The sequence below is a fragment of the Trichomycterus rosablanca genome, chromosome 25 (genome assembly GCF_030014385.1).
Source record: "Trichomycterus rosablanca isolate fTriRos1 chromosome 25, fTriRos1.hap1, whole genome shotgun sequence".
NCBI classification, from domain to species: Eukaryota; Metazoa; Chordata; class Actinopteri; order Siluriformes; family Trichomycteridae; genus Trichomycterus; species Trichomycterus rosablanca.
In genome coordinates this window covers 10,002,804-10,024,977 of record NC_086012.1, presented here as the reverse complement: position 1 = coordinate 10,024,977, position 22,174 = coordinate 10,002,804, and the positions used below count along the sequence as shown (strand labels likewise).

General features: G+C 42.6%; 1 protein-coding gene across 1 annotated transcript in view; it reads left to right on the top strand.

Moving 5' to 3' along the window:
- The window catches only part of pitrm1 (pitrilysin metallopeptidase 1), a 36,232-nt gene that overhangs the window by 6,240 nt on the left and 7,818 nt on the right, over positions 1-22,174 (top strand). The window contains exons 3-25 of the mRNA XM_062987739.1: positions 1,358-1,464; positions 3,480-3,631; positions 4,617-4,731; positions 5,613-5,709; positions 5,805-5,965; positions 6,191-6,317; positions 7,019-7,107; positions 8,063-8,191; positions 9,439-9,552; positions 10,046-10,142; positions 11,102-11,236; positions 13,129-13,267; positions 13,420-13,536; positions 14,836-14,965; positions 15,214-15,334; positions 16,562-16,638; positions 17,482-17,647; positions 17,741-17,841; positions 18,635-18,752; positions 18,850-18,897; positions 18,997-19,109; positions 20,026-20,151; positions 21,574-21,719. Coding sequence (XP_062843809.1) covers positions 1,358-1,464; positions 3,480-3,631; positions 4,617-4,731; positions 5,613-5,709; positions 5,805-5,965; positions 6,191-6,317; positions 7,019-7,107; positions 8,063-8,191; positions 9,439-9,552; positions 10,046-10,142; positions 11,102-11,236; positions 13,129-13,267; positions 13,420-13,536; positions 14,836-14,965; positions 15,214-15,334; positions 16,562-16,638; positions 17,482-17,647; positions 17,741-17,841; positions 18,635-18,752; positions 18,850-18,897; positions 18,997-19,109; positions 20,026-20,151; positions 21,574-21,719 — 2,725 coding nt within the window. The remainder of the gene's footprint in view (positions 1-1,357; positions 1,465-3,479; positions 3,632-4,616; positions 4,732-5,612; positions 5,710-5,804; positions 5,966-6,190; positions 6,318-7,018; positions 7,108-8,062; positions 8,192-9,438; positions 9,553-10,045; positions 10,143-11,101; positions 11,237-13,128; positions 13,268-13,419; positions 13,537-14,835; positions 14,966-15,213; positions 15,335-16,561; positions 16,639-17,481; positions 17,648-17,740; positions 17,842-18,634; positions 18,753-18,849; positions 18,898-18,996; positions 19,110-20,025; positions 20,152-21,573; positions 21,720-22,174) is intronic.

Below are 22,174 nucleotides of genomic sequence, written 5' to 3'. Positions count from 1 at the left end.
ATAAACTCCCTTACAGTTTTCTCTTGTCCCAGCAGTTTTTAACATAAGTACATTTAGCATAAAATGTGTTCACCATTTTAATTGTAACATTTCACTTAAAAATCCTTGTTTTCTATAACATTTACACAGATTTTTTTTAATGCGATTAATCGCGATTAACTATATGAAATTCTGAGATTAATCGCGATTAAAAAATTTAATCGTTTGACAGCCCTAATATATATATATATATATATATATATATATATATATATATATATATATATATATATATATATATATATATATATATATATATAAAGACCTTTTCTCGTCCAGATCGCTATTGAGAAGGACTAGAAGTTTATGACTCGTGTTTGTAAACCCAATTTCCAATGACAATTGGACAATTAGTGCAATATTGCTTTTACAATATATATAAAAAGGTTCAGAGGTTCAGCCTTATCTTATCTTATCATATCATAGTTGTTTGCGTTTGGACCCGGAAATGGTCCGAACGTCACGTGTGACATCAGACTTAACAAGCCCATAGTACGCTAGCTCACCAGAGTTGGGTTTCTAGATGCATCGTATCGAAACTCAGCTCTACCTTTCCGACTGGGTTGGGCGGCAGTATGAACAACGATTGGCTGTTGTTCAGGGGCTTAGGGGTAGAGTCGGAGCGTAGGTCCTCATAACTGGTACAACTGCGGCCCCTGCTGGTTGACTGACGGCGCCTGCACAGGGCTGAGGAATAACATTGAGGGGGGTGTGACCCTCTTTGTATGAACTCGGCTCGTGTAGGTGAAAAATTCAGGCTGTACTGACTGCGTGCCGGAGGGGGCGCAAGTCAGTTGAGTGGGAAAAAAATAGATATAAAAAACTTCGGAAAATAAACACACACCCGAACGATTATCTAAAGAAATTTCTCGACATTAGAGAAAAATTCCACACCCACACTACTCTTTACGGACGACTCTAAAGCAGAAAACTTTGTATCAGCAGCAGTAGTAGCCAATCAACATAAAGAAAAGGAAATCCTAGGCATTACTGTACATAGTGAGTAAGCACCTGCTTCAATACTAGCTTGACCGAGACTCAAGTGGAATTGACTGCTTTTCTCATTAACGAAGAAACAGCAGGAGCAGTGGTTTGTTTGTACAGCCTCTAAGCCAATTTCTATGTAAAGCTTGCTTGACTTTGGACAGTGTTGCCTATTTTCAAGCGGTTTGTAATAGCAGCCCTGTTTTTCGTGATTCTTGAATTATGTTCAATTATTTAAAGGAAAAAAGCCTTTCTCTTCATTTAAAGTAACAGTTTGAGGAGAGTCTAGAAATAAATGAGACTTAAATGTTAATATACTGTATTTTTTGTCTAGGTAACACCGGTGCCCGACCTGTTCCTGACGGCTGTTAAACTCGAGCACGATGTCACAGGAGCTCAGTACCTGCATGCTGCACGAGATGATTCCAATAACCTTTTCAGGTGTGTGTGTGTGTATCTTGTCTTTTTATTTTCAGATGTGACCAGGAGCCCATAAGGACCCAACAGTGACAACCTGGCAGTGATGACGCTTGAACCAGCAACCTTTCAATTACTAGTCCAGTACCTTAACCACTAGGCTACAACTGCCCTTACTGGACTACTGGGTTAGAAGGTCATTCTAAAGTGAAATACTGGTGCGATTTCAAAAGTCATTGAAATCTGAATGGTGCTACAGAGCCATAGCTAACGCTCTGGGACTCCAGCGAAACACAGTGAAAGCCATTATACACAACTAGAGGAATTACGGAACAGTGGTAAAGCTTCCCATGAGCAGCTGAGCTAACACCTCATCCAGAGGTTCACTTGAGAACCCAGATGAACATCAAAAAGACTTGCAGGCCTCACTTGCTTCAGTTAATATGAAAGATGCTGGGCAAAAATGGCATCTGTGGGAGAGCTGCAAGGAACATACAACAGCTGACCAAAAAGCATCTAGATGACTTCTGGGTTAATATTCTGTTGACTGATGAATCGAAGGTGGAAGACAAACTTTTTGGAAGACGTGGGCATAAAGCTAATACTGCATTTTACAATAAGAACATCATACCAGCAGTCAAACACGGTGGTGGTAGTGTGATGGTCCAGGGCTGCTTTGCTTCTGCAGGACCTGCACGTCTTGTCATAATTACTGGAACCATGATTTTTGCTCTCCACCAGAAAATCCAGAAGGAGAACGTCCTCCAACCAGTTGAACATGAACAATCCACCTCTGAATGGCTTGAAAAAAAACAAAATAAAGGTTTTGGAAGTCCTCACTTGAATTCCATTGAGATGCTGTGGCAAGATCTTAAAGGGGTGGGACAGCTCATGCTTGAAAACCCTTTGATGTAGCCAAATTTTAAAAAGAGCAGGCCAGAATTCCTCCACAATGAATTAGAAGACTCATATCAAGTTATCGCAAACTTATGATTGCAGATGTTACAGCCAAGGATGTAAGGGCACAACCAGTTATTAGGTTTAGGGGGGGCAATAATTTTTTCACACGGGTGATATAGGTTTATAATAAATTATCATCTTGATTAAATGGAATGCTCATTTAAAAGCTATATGTTATATTAAAGTTAGTTTGAACATCTAAAACATTTAATTGTATCAATTAGGGATGTAACGATGCACCACTAGACAGTTAAAAATCGATTCACATGTGTAACGATTCAAATCGGTTTACATGTATAATGAATCGATGTTCACTTTAAACAGCAGAGGGCACTGGCGCTATTCACCTCGCCTGGTTGACATCACTACAGGGTTGCCAGGTTCTGAACTTTCCACTCAAATTTATTTAGGGAAACTTTCTTTATTTGTATAGGGGCAAGCTGTAGCCTAGTGGTTAAGATACTGGACTAGTAATCAGAAGATTACTGGTTTAAGCCCCACCACTGCCAGGTTGCTGCTGTTGGGCCCTTGAGCAAGGCCCTTAACCCTCAATTGCTCAGACTGTATAATGTCAGAGTACTGTAAGTCGCTTTGGATAAGAGCGTCTGCTAAATGCCGAAAATGTAAATGTATTATTCATTTATTTATATAATGTGGCATTTATTCCATTTCATTTTTTTTTTTACACAATAAGGGACATGTGCAGCATTGTTTTGCATAGTTTGTACCTACCTCGAAAATAAAAGGACATTCATTATTTAGATAAATAAAAGATAAGCACAAATACAGTATTTTATTTATTTTTTTAAAGAGAAATAATAAAAGGAAACTTTGTCATAATTTGTCTTCAATTTCATTTTGTTTAAAACAATCGGGGAAAAAATCGTATCGTGAACCCAGTATTGTGAATCGCATCACATCACATCGTGGGCAGAGTGTATTGTTACATCCCTAGTGTCAATTATAAAAATAGAAGAAATTGGATGAGGGGCAGATACTTCTTTCTAGCGCCAACTGGAAACCCGAGTTTAGCTAGCATGGCTTATTTTCATGTTGTGTTTTTTTGTGTGTGTGAACAGTGTACAGTTCCGTACCACTCCTATGGACAGCACGGGGGTCCCTCACATCCTGGAACACACGGTTCTGTGTGGTTCCCAGCGCTTCCCCTGCAGAGATCCGTTCTTCAAAATGCTGAATCGTTCACTCTCTACATTCATGAATGCGTTTACAGGTACTGACTGTCCTTACTGTGTTTAACAGTTTTACACGTTTGTCAGGATTTTTTTGGTTGACCAATTCAAGGACAGACCATGTGTCACATGAGTGATTGTGATATGAACAGTAAACAAACAGGAGCAAATATTACATGTAACTGTTTGGATGGATGAGTGTTCCAGTAATGCAGTAATTTAACCAACCAGCTAATTAATGTTCGGCTTTAGGTTACATCTCGTCAATCAGCGGTTCCCAACCTAAGGGATTAAGGAGAGCGAACTGACACACGCCCCCTCCGACATGTGAGCAGTAGCCGACTGCATCTTTTTACCTGCACGAGGCGAGTTCATAATCGATCAGCCTTGTGCATGGAGAGCCACACCCTGACCAGCATTATTCCTCTACCCAGTAGAGGTCATAATTGCATTGTTATGAGGTCCCTATCCGGCTCCCTACCTGGATGAACAACAAGCCAAACGTTGTTCATATAGCCGCCCAGCCCAGCCAGATGACAGAGCTGAGATTCGATACGATGTATTAGAAATCCCAGCTCTGGTGTGCTAGCGTGTTTTACCGCTGCGCCACCTGAGCGGCGGGCTTGATTTTTTTGATATCACGTGACTGAAATAGGTATGTGTCAAACGTGCCGAGAGGAACAGACGGAGGTCCGGTAATATATGATCCACGGACCGGTGGTTGGGGACCACTGTTGTAAACCACAGTGGGATCAGATTGCTACCATTTTCATTAACAAGGTTTCATTTTGTTGCATTGTTTATGTTGCCTGGGTCGAGGTAAAAATTATAGACAAAATATGGGTCCATATTTTGAATAATCCTGCACTACATCATACTGAAACTATTAAAGAAGTCTTAGCAATAGTTGTACAGGTAAAAGGGTTACCGGCTGGGCGCATGGGTGGCACAGTGGTGCAGTGGGAATTGAAATGTTTCAGAGGGGGTGTGAAGAGTGACCTAACTGAACTGTTCTCTCCTACTCAGCCAGTGACTACACGATGTACCCGTTCTCCACTCAGAATGCCAAAGATTTCCAGAATCTTCTGGCCGTTTACCTTGATGCCGTCTTCTTCCCCTGTCTTCGAGAGTCGGATTTCTGGTAAACAACACACACACATATATGTATTAAAACCATCACCTTGTTTCTACACTCACTGTCCATTTTATCAGCTCCACTAACCATACAGGATCACTTTGTAGTTCTACAATTACTGACTGTAGGCCATCTGTTTCTCTGCGTGCTTTGTTAGCCTGCTTTCATGCTGTTCTTCAATGGTCAGGACTTTCCCATGACCACTACAGAGTAGGTATTACTTGGGTGGTGGATCATTCTCAGCACTGCAGTGACACTGACATGGTGGTGGTGTGTTAGTGTGTGTTGTGCTGGTATGAGTGGATCAGACACAGCAGCGCTGCTGGAGGTTTTTAAATACCGTGTCCACTCACTGTCCACTCTAGTAGACACTCCTACCCAGTTGGTCCACCTTGTAGATGTAAAGTCAGAGACGATTGCTTATCTATTGCTGCTGTTTGAGTTGGTCATCTTTGAGATCTTCATCAGTGGTCACAGGACGCTGCCCACGGGGCGCTGTAGGCTGAATTTTTTTGGTTGGTGGACTATTCTCAGTCCAGCAGTGACAATGAGGTGTTTAAAAACTCCATCAGCACTTCTGTGTCTTATCCAGTCAGTGTCACTGCAGTGCTGAGAATGGCCCACCACCCAAGTAATACCTGCTCTGTAGTGGTCCTAGGAAAGTTCTGACCATTGAAGAACAGCATGAAAGGGGGCTAACAAAGCATGCAGAGAACCAGATGGACTACAGTCAGTAATTGTAGAACTTCAAAGTGCTCCTATATGGTATGTTATGGTTGATCGTTGTATTATAGCCATTAAATCACAATAGGTTTGTATGGATGCGAATATTACCACTCTGTCCTAAATAAAAATAATAATAATGATTTGTGTATGTGTGTGTGTAGGCAGGAAGGCTGGCGTTTAGAGAATGAGAATCCTACAGACCCATCAGCTCCACTGGTGTTTAAAGGCGTGGTCTTTAATGAGATGAAGGGAGCTTTTGTGAGTAGAATATCCAGATTTTTTACACTGCCATTTCCATTTTATTAGTTTATACTAATTCATTAGCCGTGTTGTGTCTGTGTGTGTGTCTGTAGTCCAACAACGAGCAAGTCTATGGACAGCACTTGCAGAACAAGCTGTTACCTGATCACACATACTCGGTGGTGTCAGGAGGAGAACCGCTGGCCATTCCTGACCTCACTTGGGAGCAGCTCAAACACTTTCACGCCACACACTACCACCCCAGCAATGCGAGGTACGCTCTAGTTGTACGTTCTGTGTGAATACATGTACTTCTGAGCAGGACCTGAATGCACACCATGGGTCTTGCTGCCTACTGCCTACCTTCACAGTTGACTAAGTAGATAGAATTCTAAAAAGGCATTAAACTCATAAGACGCACTTTGACAGTGATTACGGTGATTGTTACCACAGTTTTCGCTTACTAGACTAACACAGTTGTGATTTTGTTGTTACGCAGGTTCTTTACGTATGGTGACTTGCCATTGGAACAGCATCTAAAGCAGATACAGGAGGAGGCGCTGTGCAAGTTTCAGAGAATTGAACCCAACACCGCAGTACCAGGGCAGACACACTGGACCAAACCGGTTAGTCTGATTCACACCATCTTAACCAACATAAAAAGGCAACCATGAGTCTGATTCACACCGGGTACATGTAAAGCTAATGGGGAAGGGGAGGGGTGTTATTCTATTCTGGGTTCATCATTGCCACTGCAGATGTGACTTCAGCTGGCTGGTCGAGGTGCCTGCATGAGTAGTGGATTCACAAAGGGAATAGTGTAAGTCTCTTACGTTACAAGGCTCCTAAAGAGTCCAGCCCTGGTGGGTAAAAAGAAGTGGCTGGCGACGGCTTGCAATTGGGAATGACTAGATTGTAATAAAAGGGGGAAATAAACCTTTGTTAGTCTAGCTAGATATATTCTAGCATATAAACTGTTGATTAGGTCTGGGATCCACATTATAGCAAAACAAACCTGTTTTTTAAATATATGATGCTTGTAACTGGACACAAAACTGGACACCTGTAAATAAAGCGAGGTCCAAGAAAACGCGTTTTAACGAGTTTGGTGTAGAGCCCCCTGCACACCCTTGGGTTCAGTTGCGGTCATTAAGGGATTTAAGTTATTATGCATGGCCTCACAAATGCTATGTTGACTGAATAGGCACAGATTTTCATAGACACATTAATGTCAATGGTTTTGTCCAACAAGCTCAGGGTCTCATACATATTTTTATTAGTATACAGATTAGCTCAACAGATTTGCTTTTCTTATGGTTTTGTTCAGAGGGAAGATCATGTGACCTGTAGTGTTGATGCACTGGCTCCAGATCTAACTAAACAGAACACGCTGTGTGTGAGCTACCTACTGGGAGAGTGAGTACACGTACACACACACAATCATCATCATTTCCATGTTTTACCACTGTTTTGTTTTGATCAGGGTTGTGGTGGGGCTGGTTTTCCTAGAATCACTGGGTGCAATAGAGCAGCACAGTCTGTACAACACACCGATCTATGTCAGGGCATCGTTTTTCCCCCTTTCTCAGACATAGCCAGTGTTTGCTATATGTAAATGCCGGACCGGCCGATAGCACCGAGGATCGTAGTGGTAGTGGACCAAGCGATAGCACCGAGGATCGTAGTGGTAGTGGACCGGCCGATAGCACCGAGGATCCTAGTGGTAGTGGGCTAGCGTAATTTGATATTTGTAACACTGACTCAATAACAATGCTGTAACGACACCAGCAATGTGCAATTAATACCTGTGACCTAATTGTATGTTCTAGTGAGGTAACCTTTGATACAATGATGTAAAATACTAATATATAATTACATCAAGCATTTATGTTGCAGTAGTATGTTCAGGTAGAGCAGTGGTTTATCACACTAGCCCACAACAGCTGAGATCTGGGTTTCAGTGTCAGCGATATTGATGGTCCCACTAAAATATTGTGGCCTACATACAAATAAATTGCTTTTTCTGTGTCAGATTGGAAGGGATGGGGTAGTCACATGGAGGATAGCGTGACTATCCATTTGCAGTTCTGCTCTGTGTGTTAACCCCCTACTGGCAGACTGTCAGGTTATAGATATCAAGCAGACTGTGTTAAGTGCACGGGTACCGAAGGTGGTTGGCAAAGTCTGAGGTGGGGGGTGGGGTGTTTTGGTCCCCTTCAAGGTATTCCTCCCTGGCACCGAGTGTTGCGCCCAGACCTGGCGTGACCCCGACCAGGATAAAAGAGTTAATGAAAATGATTAAGCAACAGTGATTTTCAGTGTCTGAGAAAACTGTATCTTGGTTACTAGTGTGTGTGTGTTTACTTTGCAGTATCACTGACATATTTGAGGCGTTTACTCTGAATTTACTCTCCTCCCTGATGATCTCTGGTCCAAACTCTCCATTTTACAAAGCTCTGATCGAACCCAAGATTGGCAGCGACTTCTCTTCTGTGGTGGGGTAAGTATACGACCTAATTTTTATAAACCATATTTCTAATTGGAAAGAAGAGCAACTTGTTATGCCTTCGAAAGTGCCTGGTGGACATGATATTATGTGACCGGAGTCATGTATATAATGTAGGGCTGTCAAACGATCTCAGAATTTCATATAGTTAATCGCGATTAATCGCATTAAATAAAATCTGTGTAAATGAAAAGCCGCTCAGGTGGCGCAGCGGTAAAGTACGCTAGTGCACCAGAGTTGGGTTTCTAGACACATCGTATCGAAACTCAGCTCTACCTTTGGGTCGCAGTGTCTCTCGGTGTATGAACTCGGCTCGTGCGGGTGTAAAATGCAAGTCTGTACCGATTGCGTGCCGGAGGGGGCGCAATTCGGTTGAGTGGCGTCCTCAGTCAGCGGCAAGGGGTTGAACCAGTATAGAGGACATAATCAGGGTAATTGGATATGACTAGAATGGGGATAAAAATTGGGGGAAAAAAGTGGGAAAAAATAGATAATTAAAAAAAAAAAAAAAAATCTGTGTAAATGTTATAGAAAACAAGGTTTTTTAAGTTAAATGTTACCATTAAAATGGTGAACACATTTTATGCTAAATGTACTTATGTTAAAAACTGCTGGGACAAGAGAAAACTGTAAGGGAGTTTTATTCACTCACATACTAGGCAGTAATACTATCCAGCAGAGACCCTTGACTTCGTATAAATGTCAGATTGTAGGTTAGAATTTCTCCATCATTAAACATTGTAGATCAGCGGTGCTTTAGGTGGGATAAGGCGTAGTTATTGTAACAGACTTTTCTGTGCTTGTATCGTGACAATGGTTTGATGGACGTTTCTACACGAAGTGAGTGTGTTTTGACCCTTTGGGGCTTCCATAGTTCATGGACTAGCGTGCTTGACTCCGGTATTCAGTGCCGTAACAGATTAAGTTAATAAAGTGTTTTGCTCCCGACAACTTGTGAATATACCGTGTATTTATTTCTTTATTATGCAAGTGCATCCCTACGACGCTCAGTTATATTATTTTAACAAACCGCAAATGAACAACGGTGGCAAGTCCGACATTAAAACGTTGGTTCTACCAGTCAAGTCTCAACATGAACTAGAATTTGCGTTAACGGCACTATTTTTTTAAAACGCGTTAAATTGAGATCGCGTTAATGCGTTATTATCGCGTTAACTTCGACAGCCCTAATATAATGTTAATTAATTATAAAGCTACAAAATACATATATTATTTTGCAGGTATGATGGCAGTACCAGAGAAGCCTCCTTTAGTATCGGCCTGCAAGGCATAGCGGAGAAGGACACGGAGACTGTCAAGCAAATCATTAGCCAAACCATTGATGACATCATTGAGTAAGCACCAACCAAACATCTACTGACTATTTACTTCTATTATTTATTACCTAAAAGTATTTTAGGTGGCTCGGTGGCTCACAGCAAGAAGATCCTGGGTTCGATTCCCAGGTGGACCGGTCTGGGTTCTTTCTGTGTAGTTTGCATGTTCACCCAGTGTCTGTGTGGATTTACTCTCACAATCCAACGACATGCAGTCAGGTTAACTGGTGATACAAAATTGCGCTAAGTATGAGTGTGTCTGTGTGTCTGTGTGTCTGTGTGTCTGTGTGTGTGTGTGTGTGTGTGTGTGTGTGTGTGTGTTTGTGATGTACTGGCAACCTGTTGAGGGTTGAGGGTTTCTCACCCAGTGAAAACAGACAATAAATACATCAATAAATGTATTTTAAATTTATAGCTGGTGTGGGCAGATCATATTATGTAAACTTTACTCTGAGAATGTAAAAGTAAAGTAAACTGACCTGTAATATTAATTGTGTAAATATAATTACAGGAATGGCTTTGAAGAGGAGCAGATCGAGGCTCTGCTGCACAAGATTGAGATTCAGATGAAACACCAGTCTACCAGCTTCGGCTTGGCCCTCGCTTCAGTGAGTGGAACCTGCACATACACTATACTGCCAAAAGTATTCACTCACCCATCCAAATCATTGAGTTCAGGTGTTTCAATCACTTCCGTGGCCACAGGTGTATAAAACCAAGCGCCTAGGCATGCAGACTGCTTCTACAAACATTTGTGAAAGAATGGGTCGCTCTCAGGAGCTCAGTGAATTCCAGCGTGGTACCGTGACATGATGCCACCTGTGCAACAAGTCCGGTCGTGAAATGTCCTCGCTACTAAATATTTCACTATCAACTGTCAGTGGTATTATAACAAAGTGGAAGCGATTGGGAACCACAGCAACTCGGACACAAAGTGGCAGCCGCGTAAAATGACAGAGCAGGGTCAGCGGATGCTGAGTCCATCGTTACAGACCTCCAAAATTCATGTGGCCTTCAGATTAGCTCAAGAACAGTGTGTAGAGAGCTTCATGGAATAGGTTTCCATGGCCGAGCAGCCGCATTCAAGCCTCACATCACCAAGCGCCAAGCACCAATTGGACATTTCTCGACAAGGGTCTCATTCTATCTGATATATAGCATAACACCAGCGGTCTAACTTTGTGTTGGTAGTTTGATGCTTTGCTGCATCATTATTTGAGGGAAAAGTATAAATTCTATTCTTATTTTATACAATTCTTGAAAATATGTAGGATCATTTGTCTGTGAGCTGAAGCTGAGGTGTAATTGGGTTACGCAGCTGGACAATAATGTAAACCACTAAAGCAAGTTTCTATCCGAATGGCTGAATGGCAGAAACTGAACAGTATAAAAGCTTTTAATGGTCTAGTCGAGGTCTTGTCTTAGTCCCAATAATCCCAATTGTTATGCCTTGCTCGGCTTAATTTAGACCTGTTGTCCCCATTACTAGACATTTTGCCCAGTGCTGAAAGTCTAAGTTCGGGTCTTAAGAGGATAATAAAGGCGGGTTACTTTACTTTCTCTGCAGTATATTGCATCCTGCTGGAATCACGATGGAGACCCAGTCCAGTTAATGAAGATCAGTGAGAACGTCTCCAGGTTCAGACAGTGCCTGCAGGAGAATCCTCGCTACCTACAGGACAAAGTCCAGCACTACTTCAAGGTAAGCAGCTATAAACCTTATTGCTTTTTGAGAAAATTCACTAATCACAACATTATTCACACTGAATAGGGTAATATCAGGGCTTAGCAGGTTCCAGTGACATCTTGCACATGTGATGTGTTATTGAATTGCCAAACATTTAATTAAATAACAGGTGCAAGAGACATTTTTCTAGGTGAAGGTACAGAATGGCTGTAAATTATCGGTCAAAATCACATAAGCATGGCACTTGGGTGCTCAGGAGAATCTCAGCTCTGCTACCGACAGGCTGGGTGCCTACACGGACAACGATTGGCTCGTCCATTGGGTTGGATGCTAGAGAAGTTTCCTCATACACGATGCAACTACGACCTCTGCTGGCTGATCGATGGCGCCTGCACAGAGACGGGATAATGGAGATCAGTGCAGGACTCTCCCTACGCAATACTGAGCCCCATACGAACCTCGTGCAGGTGAAAAGATGCAGTCAGTTACTGTACACGTGTTGAGGGGGCGTATGTTAGTCACAGCTGTTCTCAGTCAGGGGTGAAAGTCAGTATCAGTAGAGAGGAAGTGAATTGTATACGAGGCGGCACTGTGGCTCGGTGAGTAGCATTGTCGCCTCACAGCAAGAAGGTCCTGGGTTCGATCCCCACGTGGGGCAGTCTGGGTCCTTTCTATGTAGAGTTTGCATGTTCTCCCTGTGTCTATGTGGGTTTCCTCCAGGAGCTCCAGTGCCAGTGAGGTGCAAAATTGTCCATGACTGTGTTTGACATTAAACTTTTGAATTGAGGAATCTTGTGTAACGAGTGACGTTAACATGACATTAAAATCCTAATAAATAAATCCACTGTTTGTGACCTATAATCTGTGCAAGTCAATCGAAATACAAACTTCAATCATTTAGAGGGAAAAACAGACAGAGGCACCTCCTAAATGCTAGGCTTTTCGGCCATCCCCCTCCTCAGACATAGCCAATCACGTTTGTGTAGACGCCTGACCAGCCAATATGCTTCCAACAAATTGCAGCAACAGTTTGTTGAAGACCCTTTTCTGTTCCAGCATAAAATTACATGGTTTAAAGCGGGGTTTTTCAAACCCTAAGGGTGGGTCACGAGCCGAAAAAATAATAATAGTTAAATAAACTTGTGCGCAAACGGGGCGGCACGGTGGCTCGGTGAGTAGCATTGTCGCCTCACAGCAAGAAGGTCCTGGGTTAGATCCCCACGTGGGGCGGTCTGGGTCCTTTCTGTGTGGAGTTTGCATGTTCTCCCCGTGTCTGCGTGGGTTTTCTCCTCCCACAGTACAAACACATGCAGTCAGGTTAATTGGAGACACTGAATTGCCCTATAGGTGAATGTGTGTGTGTGTGTGTATGTGTGTCTGCCCTGCTATGGACTGGCGCCTCGTCCAGGGTGTTACCCCCCCCCCCCCCCCCCCCCCAACCCTAATTGGATAAGTGGTTAAGAAAGTGAGTGAGTGTATGCAAAATCCCCCTTGTGGAGGCTTTATTTTACACCTTGTAAACCACAATGGGACCAGATTGTATAAGTTCTTTGACAGGTGACGTGTAACCGAAGTGGATTGTGAGTAAACCGCCATTTTGGAGGTATTCAGTGGTCGAGTCTGCTCTGTAGTCAACCCGGAGCATTTGATTTTTGTTTGCTTTAATATTTAAGAAGGATTGTACCAATTCATCAACAAACAGCCACAGCATTAAAATAATACAGCTGTAGTATTAATCCAAAAAATGTAATTCATTAAAGCCAACCTTTTATAAACGGTCTCTCTGGACCGAATGGCATGAATTTCTATGACTATCACATATGATTGGAGGTTGTTCTTGTTGGGCTTGAATCATGGTTGAAGAGAGAGGAGTGACGATTTAATTAAAAGGCTGATTGGTGTTGCAGGAGAACATGCACAGACTGACTTTGTCTATGAGCCCAGACGAGCAGTACCAGGAGAAACAGATGACGGCTGAGCAAATGAAGCTCCAGCAAAAAATACAGAAACTGACTGAAGCCGACCGCAAAGACATCTACGAGAAAGGTAAGAACGGCAAGATATTTATGGAGTGTAACGGTTTAAACACTGATGTAAAGCGCACCTATGTAACACTTGATAATGTTTCCATTTACGCTCCACAAAGCCTCCGCTAAGTGTGTATTCAGGATTGGGCTAACATTATTTTAATATTTCAGGTTTACAGCTGCTCTCCGCACAGAGTGAAACTCAGGACGCTTCCTGCTTACCTGCTCTGAAGGTTTCTGACATTCAACCCACCATAGCACCAACTCCTGTACAGATGGACACTGCAGGTAATCAAAGCTTATATACTGATCAGCCATAACATTAAAACCACCTCCTTGTTTCTACACTCACTGTCCATTTTATCAGCTCCACTTACCATATAGAAGCACTTTGTAGTTCTACAATTACTGACTGTAGTCCATCTGTTTCTCTACATACTTTTTTAACCTGCTTTCACCCTGTTCTTCAATAGTCAGAACCACTACAGAGCAGGTATTATTTAGGTGGTGGATCATTCTCAGCACTGCAGTGACACTGACATGGTGGTGGTGTGTTAGTGTGTGTTGTGCTGGTATGAGTGGATCCAACACAGTGTCCACTCTATTAGACACTCCTACCTAGTTGGTCCACCTTGTAGATGTAAAGTCAGAGACGGTCGCTCATCTATTGCTGCTGTTTGAGTTGGTCATCTTCTAGACCTTCATCAGTGGTCACAAGACGCTGCCCACAGGGCGCTGTTGGCTGGATATTTTTGGTTGTTGGACTATTCTCAGTCCAGCAGTGACAGTGAGGTGTTTAAAAACTCCAGCAGCGCTGCTGTGTCTTATCCACTCATACCAGCACAACACACACTAACAGACCACCACCATGTCAGTGTCACTGCTGTGCTGAGAATGACCCACCACCCAAATAATACCTGCTCTGTAGTGGTCCTGTGGGGGTCCTGACCATTGAAGAACAGCATGAAAGGGGGCTAACAAAGCATGCACGGAAACAGATGGACTACAGTCAGTAATTGTAGAACTACAAAGTGCTTCTATATGGTAAGTGGAGCTGATAAAATGGACAGTAAGTGTAGAAACAAGGAGGTGGTCATAATGTTATGGCTGATCGGTGTATTGTCCAATGTATTTCCAATCAGCTCATGTTCTGATCACCACATTAGGAACGAAACAAGCTCCATGAAAAACGCCTGATTGTAAACACCCAGTAAAACATCCAATTAGAAAACCGCAGTAAACAGGTGGTATGCACTAGGTGCCGAATTGGACATACACACTCCTACTTAACAAGGGGAGAAAAGGCTCCTTTGTGTGAAACTTGCCAGGTGCCTGTCTCCATAAGGCATATTGTAATTGACTGTCCCAATAAAGTGATCTGATCCTTAAAGAAATATGAAAATTCTTCACAATCCTAGCATGTATGTAACCATTGTGTTGGCATTAATCCAATAAATAAACGGACAAATACAAACGGACCATACAGTACATCTCTTTTCTATCTCTGGTTTACATCATATTATTTATATATTTTATATAATGTTAAAGGAAATATTACTAATAAACATTACTCTCTCCCTGTGACAGGAGGAGTACCTATTCAGTACTGCGAGCAACCCACTAACGGCATGGTGTATTTCCGAGCTATGTGTAACATGAACTCTCTCCCGGAGGACCTGAAGCTCTACGTCCCGCTCTTCTGCAGCGTCATCACCAAGTGAGACATGAAACGAGCCACAGCAGTTACTGCTGGATCACGTAACAAACTGTAGAAAAATGAAATGTTGTAGAATAATAGTGGGGTTATTAAAAGAAAAGCTTTTTACAGTTATCATTATCCAGTCTGATGGTGCAGCTGTTTAAGCGCTGGTTTATTTACATAGGATGTAGCATTGGTATCTGAGATGAGATCAGATTTGATATTTGACATAAATAAGATTTTTAAATCATTGTTTTATGTACCAGGTTGGGCTGTGGGACAATGGATTATAGGCAGCAGGCCCAGCAGATTGATCTGAAGACTGGCGGCATGTCTGTGACCCCACAGGTCATAACGGACCCTCATGACCTCAACTTGTACGAACAGGTAAATAAATAAGCAGTGTATTTAAGAATTCAACTTATTTAGCTGATATTTCTGGAAAGGTGCAGTAAAGATACTGGATTAGTATTCAGAAGGTTGTTTGTTCAAGGTTCACTTCTGTCAAGTTGTCACTGTTGGGCCCATAAGCAAGGCCCTTGATTGCCAAATGCTCAAATTGTATTCAGTCGTATTAGCCCACCACCAGCCTGGCTAAAGCGCTGAACAGATGCATTTCTTCGTCTCTAAGGTAAAGGAGGGCCGGATGGGGTGTAACAGTACTCCTACTGTCTGGTTCAGGTGCTACCACCAGTGGCACGGAGTAATGAAGGGAGTAGCAAAATAATAATTCATTCATTTTCATGTTTTAACACCACTTTATCGTGGTCAGGGTCATCATGGGTCCGGTTTCCTTTGAATTACTGGGCGCAATGCAGCAACACACCCCATGCAGACAAAGCCATTCATGTCTGTATGTAGATGCCCGACTGGTTGATAGCACAGCTGGGACTTAAACCCTGAATCCCAGTGGTAGTGGGCTAGTGTAATTTGGGCTAGGCCACCCAAGCGCCTAATAATAATAATAATTAAAACATTTACCACATAACAGGTGTTAAATACCTTTCCTCCGATCTAGTAGCTTCCGATCATTGGATTGGAACTTGGAACTTCTTCGCCACTTGTAGCACCTCTGCCCTGACCGAGGAGAGTCACAGACAATCACGCCCCCTTTGACACGTGTGCAGTCACTGGTAGAGGTCGCATTTGCAGCAGCTCTGAGGAACCCCGTCGACCTTCCTTTCTTAGGCACAGCCAATTGTGCCTGTTGAGTGCCCGGCCGGGTCGACAGCACAGCTGATATTCTAACTTGAGAGCTTGAGATCTCTGCAGAGTAAAAATCGTATCACCTGAAGCCTGATAGAACGTGAATGATGTAAAATGACAAGGACTTAAACATACAGGTACATCAATAACAGATTTGGAATATGCAAGATATCACAGAATGGTTGAACATTTCTCATCATCACTGGATGAGATTAGCAGCCCCATAAAATTAAGTCACTGCTAAAGGGCTAGCACACCCAGTCCAGCCCACAATAGCACAGAAGTAAACATGATGCTATTTGGAAGTTGAATGTACTAGATCCGATGTCTGCAAGAAACAATAACTCTCTTAATGATCAAAAATTCGGACAAATAGTACCCTATTTCATGACTGTTTCTATCTTATAGGGCGTTGTCCTCGGTGCTTCCTGTCTGGAGAGGAACTTACCAGATATGTTTCATCTATGGAGCGACATATTCAACTCGTGAGTTGACTTTAGTTGCATCCACTAGCACTGTTGCAATAATTAACAGAGGAACCTCCATTTAATGGACCTTCATTTATTGGGTTTTGGATTTTGGTCTGTTTAAAATTCCCGCGAGAAGCGTACCAAGACGAGTAGTTCGGTAATTGTCCACTAGCACGTCTCTCTGTTTACATGAGTGATGGGCTTTGTTTTGCCGGGAGGCTCGCTTTGTTCTCGCCTTTTTCTCGCTGTTTTATGCTTCTTTTTTGCAAGTTCTAGTGCTCAGTTATGGCTTCGAAAGACAAGGGAAGTGGTAAGTGAAAGAGGCGCATGTAGGTATTGCTGAAAAGTTAGAACTTCCCCAGAAGGAAGTGCAAAGCGGTGTTTCTGTGGTTCACAGATGTGAGGAATATGGTTATGTATGAAATATGAAATTTCTCCCCAGTAGTACAGTACACCAATTTTATTATTTATTTACAGCTTTTACATTACATATTTACGGATCTATTTACATTGTTCATTGTACAGTTTATCATATGTGCATGTTTAGCACTTTTGTGGACCTTAGTGGTGTCTTTCACATCCCCTGGAAAAAAAAAAACCTCGCTGTTTCGGACAATCGCACTTTACGGACCAGTGCTCCCAACTTCTAGTCCATTAAATAGAGGTTCCTCTGTATTATTGTTTTAACATGGTATGCGTGGTGGGGGTGGAATTAGTTATTAGTCATTAGCTGTTTGGATCTTTAGGTTCTTGATGGCTCAGTCATTATTTCTCTTACTGAATACTTGAATAATTGACCAATTTAGAAGTACTAAATATTTAAGCTCTCTTAATTAAAGTAAGATTTTTGGTTCCTAGTCCTCATTTCGATGATGAAGAGAGGCTAAGAGTGCTGGTAATGATGGCAGCACAGGAGCTGTCCAATGGGATCTCGTATTCGGGTCACGCGTATGCAAAGGCGCGGGCCGCCCGGTCTCTTACGCCCACTGCTGACTTGCAGGAGACCTTTAGCGGTATGGACCAGGTCAGTCGTTTGAATTATAGTCGTAACCTTAAGTGTGTGTTTTCATGAGGTGGATGTCTTTGCACTGTAACATTTTTTTGTGTTTACTTTTAGGTGAAATTCATGAAGAGAATAGCTGAGCTGCCCGATTTGACGTCGGTTTTAAGGAAACTGCCCAGAATAAAGAGGCATCTTCTGAACCCGGAGAATATGAGGTACCAAGGTCTTAAATTTAAAATGCATTTCCTCATAATAGTCTTAATGCCCAGTATAATAATTTCCACTATATGCCCAGTATAACACAGGCGAAGAGCAAGACCCTTAACCCTCAATTGCTTAGACAATATGCTGTAGTGGCTTTTGATACAAGCGTCCGCTAAATGCCGTAAATGTAAGCTTTTTTGAGCTTTGAGCGCCGCGGCAACTGTAAAAATCGCGACACGTGTCAGTGCGCCCTAACTGATCTTGCAAAAAAATACAGTATTCCAAGATCTCCATAATTAAGAAGCTTAATGAAACAATATAGACGTGCAACATTGCGCTAGTGCTGCTGTGGTACCATCAAAGCTTTGCACAGTGTACAAACCACATTTTTGCTTTATGCCAGTTTTAAGTATTCACAAACTTTTAATAACTTGGGTCATGGAAATGCTTTTCTTTGAAAGCTCTCTACAATCGGCCTCTGACTGCTGCAGACGGCATTTTTTTAAGACTGCGCTTAATGCTGCCAACCAGCGACTGGACCAAATACGACTAAGGTCATATGTCGTATTTGATCGTATTTGTCGATACGACTTAGGGAAATCATATGAATATGAATGGAGACGTAGAAATTAAAAAGGATCCTTTATAAACATAGTTTTAAAAACAACGCATCAACCACTTTTAGTGGACCCATACTCATACCAAATGGGTCATAAGAGATTATTCTGTCATTTAAATGATGTCACATACGCAGAAGCTGAACGATCCAGTAATTTATGTTTTTACTTTCGTCTGCGTTATCAGGTGTGCAGTGAACGCTACTCCTCAGAAGATGGCAGATGCTGCAGTAGAGCTGGAGAGGTTTATGGGTAATATATCCGCTACCAGGAAAAATCGAAAGTCTGTCAAAGTTATTATCGAGGTAATAATGCAGTCATGATTATTTAAATAAAATTGTGAATTTTAAAATGCACTGAAAATACTGATGTGTGTTTTTGTGTGTCTGTGTGTGTATTCAGAAGCCGTTGGATCATCATGCCCAGGCTGCTAGCCGGAAACTCGTCTCTGTATGTTTATTACTACTACAAAGCTTTATTTAGTATTATTATTATTGTTATTATTATAATTATTGTACTTACATTTCCATTTATGTTTTTTTATTTTAGGAGGCTAATTTCAAGCCCTGTCAGATGAGAACTTATTTTGAATTTCCGTTTCCTGTGAATTTCGTTAGTGAGTGTGTGCGCACCGTGCCCTTCACACACAAGGACTATGCCAGGTAAAACTCATACTGGATTTACATGTACCACCTGTGTATGGCATGAGCGCTGTGAAAGGAATCTGATAATAATATTAATAATCATGAATTTGGCTGCTCAGGTGGCGCAGCGGTAAAGTACGCTAGCTCACCAGAGTTGGGGTTTCGAAATACATCTTATCGAATCTCAGCTCTGCCCTTCCAGCTAGGCTGGGCGGCTGCATGAACAACGATTGGGTCATTCAGGGTTAGAGGGTAAAAGAAAGTCGGATCATAGGTCCTCATAACTGGTGCGACTGCGGCCCCTGCTGGCTGACTGATGGCGCCTGCGCAGGGCTGAGGAATAATGCTGATGGGGGTGTGGCCCTCCGTACACAGTGCCCGTCAAGTGTATGAACTCGACTCGTGCAGGTGATAAATGCACAATCTGTACTGACTGTACGTGTACCGGAGGGGGCGCATGTCAGTTGAGAGGCGTCCTCAGTCAGCGGTGAAGGGTCGAATCAGTATAGAGGACGCAATCAGGGTAATTGGACACGACTAGACTGGGGGATAAAAATTGGGGGGAAAAGAGGGGAAAAAATATAAATAATAATAATTTTAAAAAATAATCATGATTTTTTTAAAACAATATATACTATAAATAATATATACACTATAAATACAATATTATGTAACAATGAGTTATCATAGTTTTTTCTTATACTTGGTTTAAAACGTGATCCTTAATACAGAACCCAGGTATTTATATTTGCTTTATGTAACATTTTTATTTGAATATTACAGTCGCTATAAAACATAAAGCAACCATATGCTGTAGCAGTTGCACAGCAGGGTCTCATGCCAGTCACAGGTAGCATGTGTTAATCAGATAGAACTCTGTACTATGTTTCTATTTGTTTACATATTGCTTACTTTCTCCCTCTCTCTCTTTCAGTCTTAGTATTTTAGGAAGGATAATGAGTGCCAAGTTTTTACATGGAGAGATCAGGGAGAAAGGTGGAGCTTACGGTGGAGGAGCACGAATGAGTGGAAGCGGCTTGTTTACCTTTTATTCATACAGGTAAGGAAATGTTCCTATGCTAAAAACACATATTTGTTCATTTTTTCCCTTTTTACTCAATCCAGTCATGTCCAATTGGAGCTTAGCTCTCTGTAGTTGCTGCCCCAACCCCCGATCGAGTATGGCCGAGTATGGTCTTGCCAGCACGTAAACATGTGTGCGGCCACCGGCCACTTCTACTTACCTCACAAGGGCGGCACGGTGGCTAAGTGTGTAGCACTGTCGCCTCACAGCAAGAAGGTCCTGGGTTCGATCCCCAGGTGGGGCGGTCTGGGTCCTTTCTGTGTGGAGTTTACATTCTCTTTATGTGTCGGCATGGGTTTCCTCCGGGTGCTCCGGTTTCCTCCCACAGTCCGAAGACATGCAAGTGAGGTGAATTGGAGACACTAAATTATAGCCTTGTGTAATGAGTGGCTACCGTTCCTGTCATGAATGTAGCCAAGGTGTAAAACATGACGTTAAGATCCTAATAAACAAACAAACAAACTTACCTCACAGAGAGCAGTATTCGAATGAATAGCCAGACACTGCCATCCATGATCAGCCACCCCTGTGCAAATACCCTGGCCGGCCAGCAGAGGGCGTTGCTGCAGCACCGATGAGGAACACTGCTTTGACCATTGTCCCTCCTCCCTACAGACACAAAGGCAATTATGTCTCTGTGTAGATGCCCCCTGTACTCGAGATTTAAGCGGTAGGCACGTAAAATGCCAGCCTAACACAAGGGTGATCTTGAGCTCTTAAATATTGAATCTCAGCTGTGCTATCAACCGATCCAAAAAAACTTAGACAGGTTATGCATTTTCTTCTTTTTTTCTTCCGACTTTAGCGCGTCCAGTTGCCCGCTAACCCATGCCCCCTCCGACATGTGGGCAGCAGCCGTACGCATCTTGTCACCTAGACTTAATGAGTTCATATGTGGATCAGCACTGTGTACGGAGAGACACACCCTGATCAGTGCACTCTTTCCTCGTCTCTCTACGGGCGCCATCAGTCGGCCAGCAGAGGTCGTAGTTGCATCAGTCATGAGAGAGTCTCTACCTGGCTTAATATCCCACCCCTATATGAACAACAGGCCAATCGTTGTTCATGTGGCCGCTCAGCCCAGTCGGCAGGCAGAGATGAGACTCGATACGATTTACCGCTGCGCCACCTGAGCGGCCTACCCCATGCATTTTTAAAATGAGACTTTGTTGCTTAAATCCTTAATTTAAACTGGCCAACTCATACTAGTTTACGAGCTAGTTGGCCTGCTTATGTGTTCTTTAGCAGTTTGCTTTGTAGCCTGCTATAATGGGATGGCAGGAGAACATGGAATTTCTTGAATCATCATAAATTCTGCATTTAGGGTTTCCCCTGTCAAGCCATTCATTGCACTACATTAGTTTATTTGGCTTAGTTCCACACTGCTATTTTTTACAGAGACCCAAACTGCTCTCAGACGTTGGAGGCGTTCCACAACGGTGTGGAGTGGGCTAGAGATGGCAAGTTCGCACAGCAGGATGTCGATGAGGCCAAACTTTCGGTCTTCTCCGATGTAGATGCTCCAGTTGCCCCTTCAGACAAAGGTCAGCAATTTTACGTGGATGGTTACAGCTTGTCAATGTTTGGCTTTGACAAATTAGATTTACAATAAATTTATACACCGATCAGCCATAACATTAAAACCACCTCGTTTCTACACTCACTGTCCATTTTATCAGCTCCACTTACCATATAGAAGCACTTTGTAGTTCTACAATTACTGACTGTAGTCCATCTGTTTCTCTACATACTTTTTTAACCTGCATTCACCCTGTTCTTCAATGGTCAGGACCCCCAGAGGATCACTACAGAGCAGGTATTATTTAGGTGGTAGATGATTCTCAGCCCTGCAGTGACACTGACGTGGTGGTGGTGTGTTAGTGTGTGTTGTGCTGGTATGAGTGGATCAGACACAGCAGCGCTGATGGAGTTTTTAAATACCGTGTCCACTCATAGTTAGTCCAGGACTACCTAGTTGGTCCACCTTGTAGATATAAAG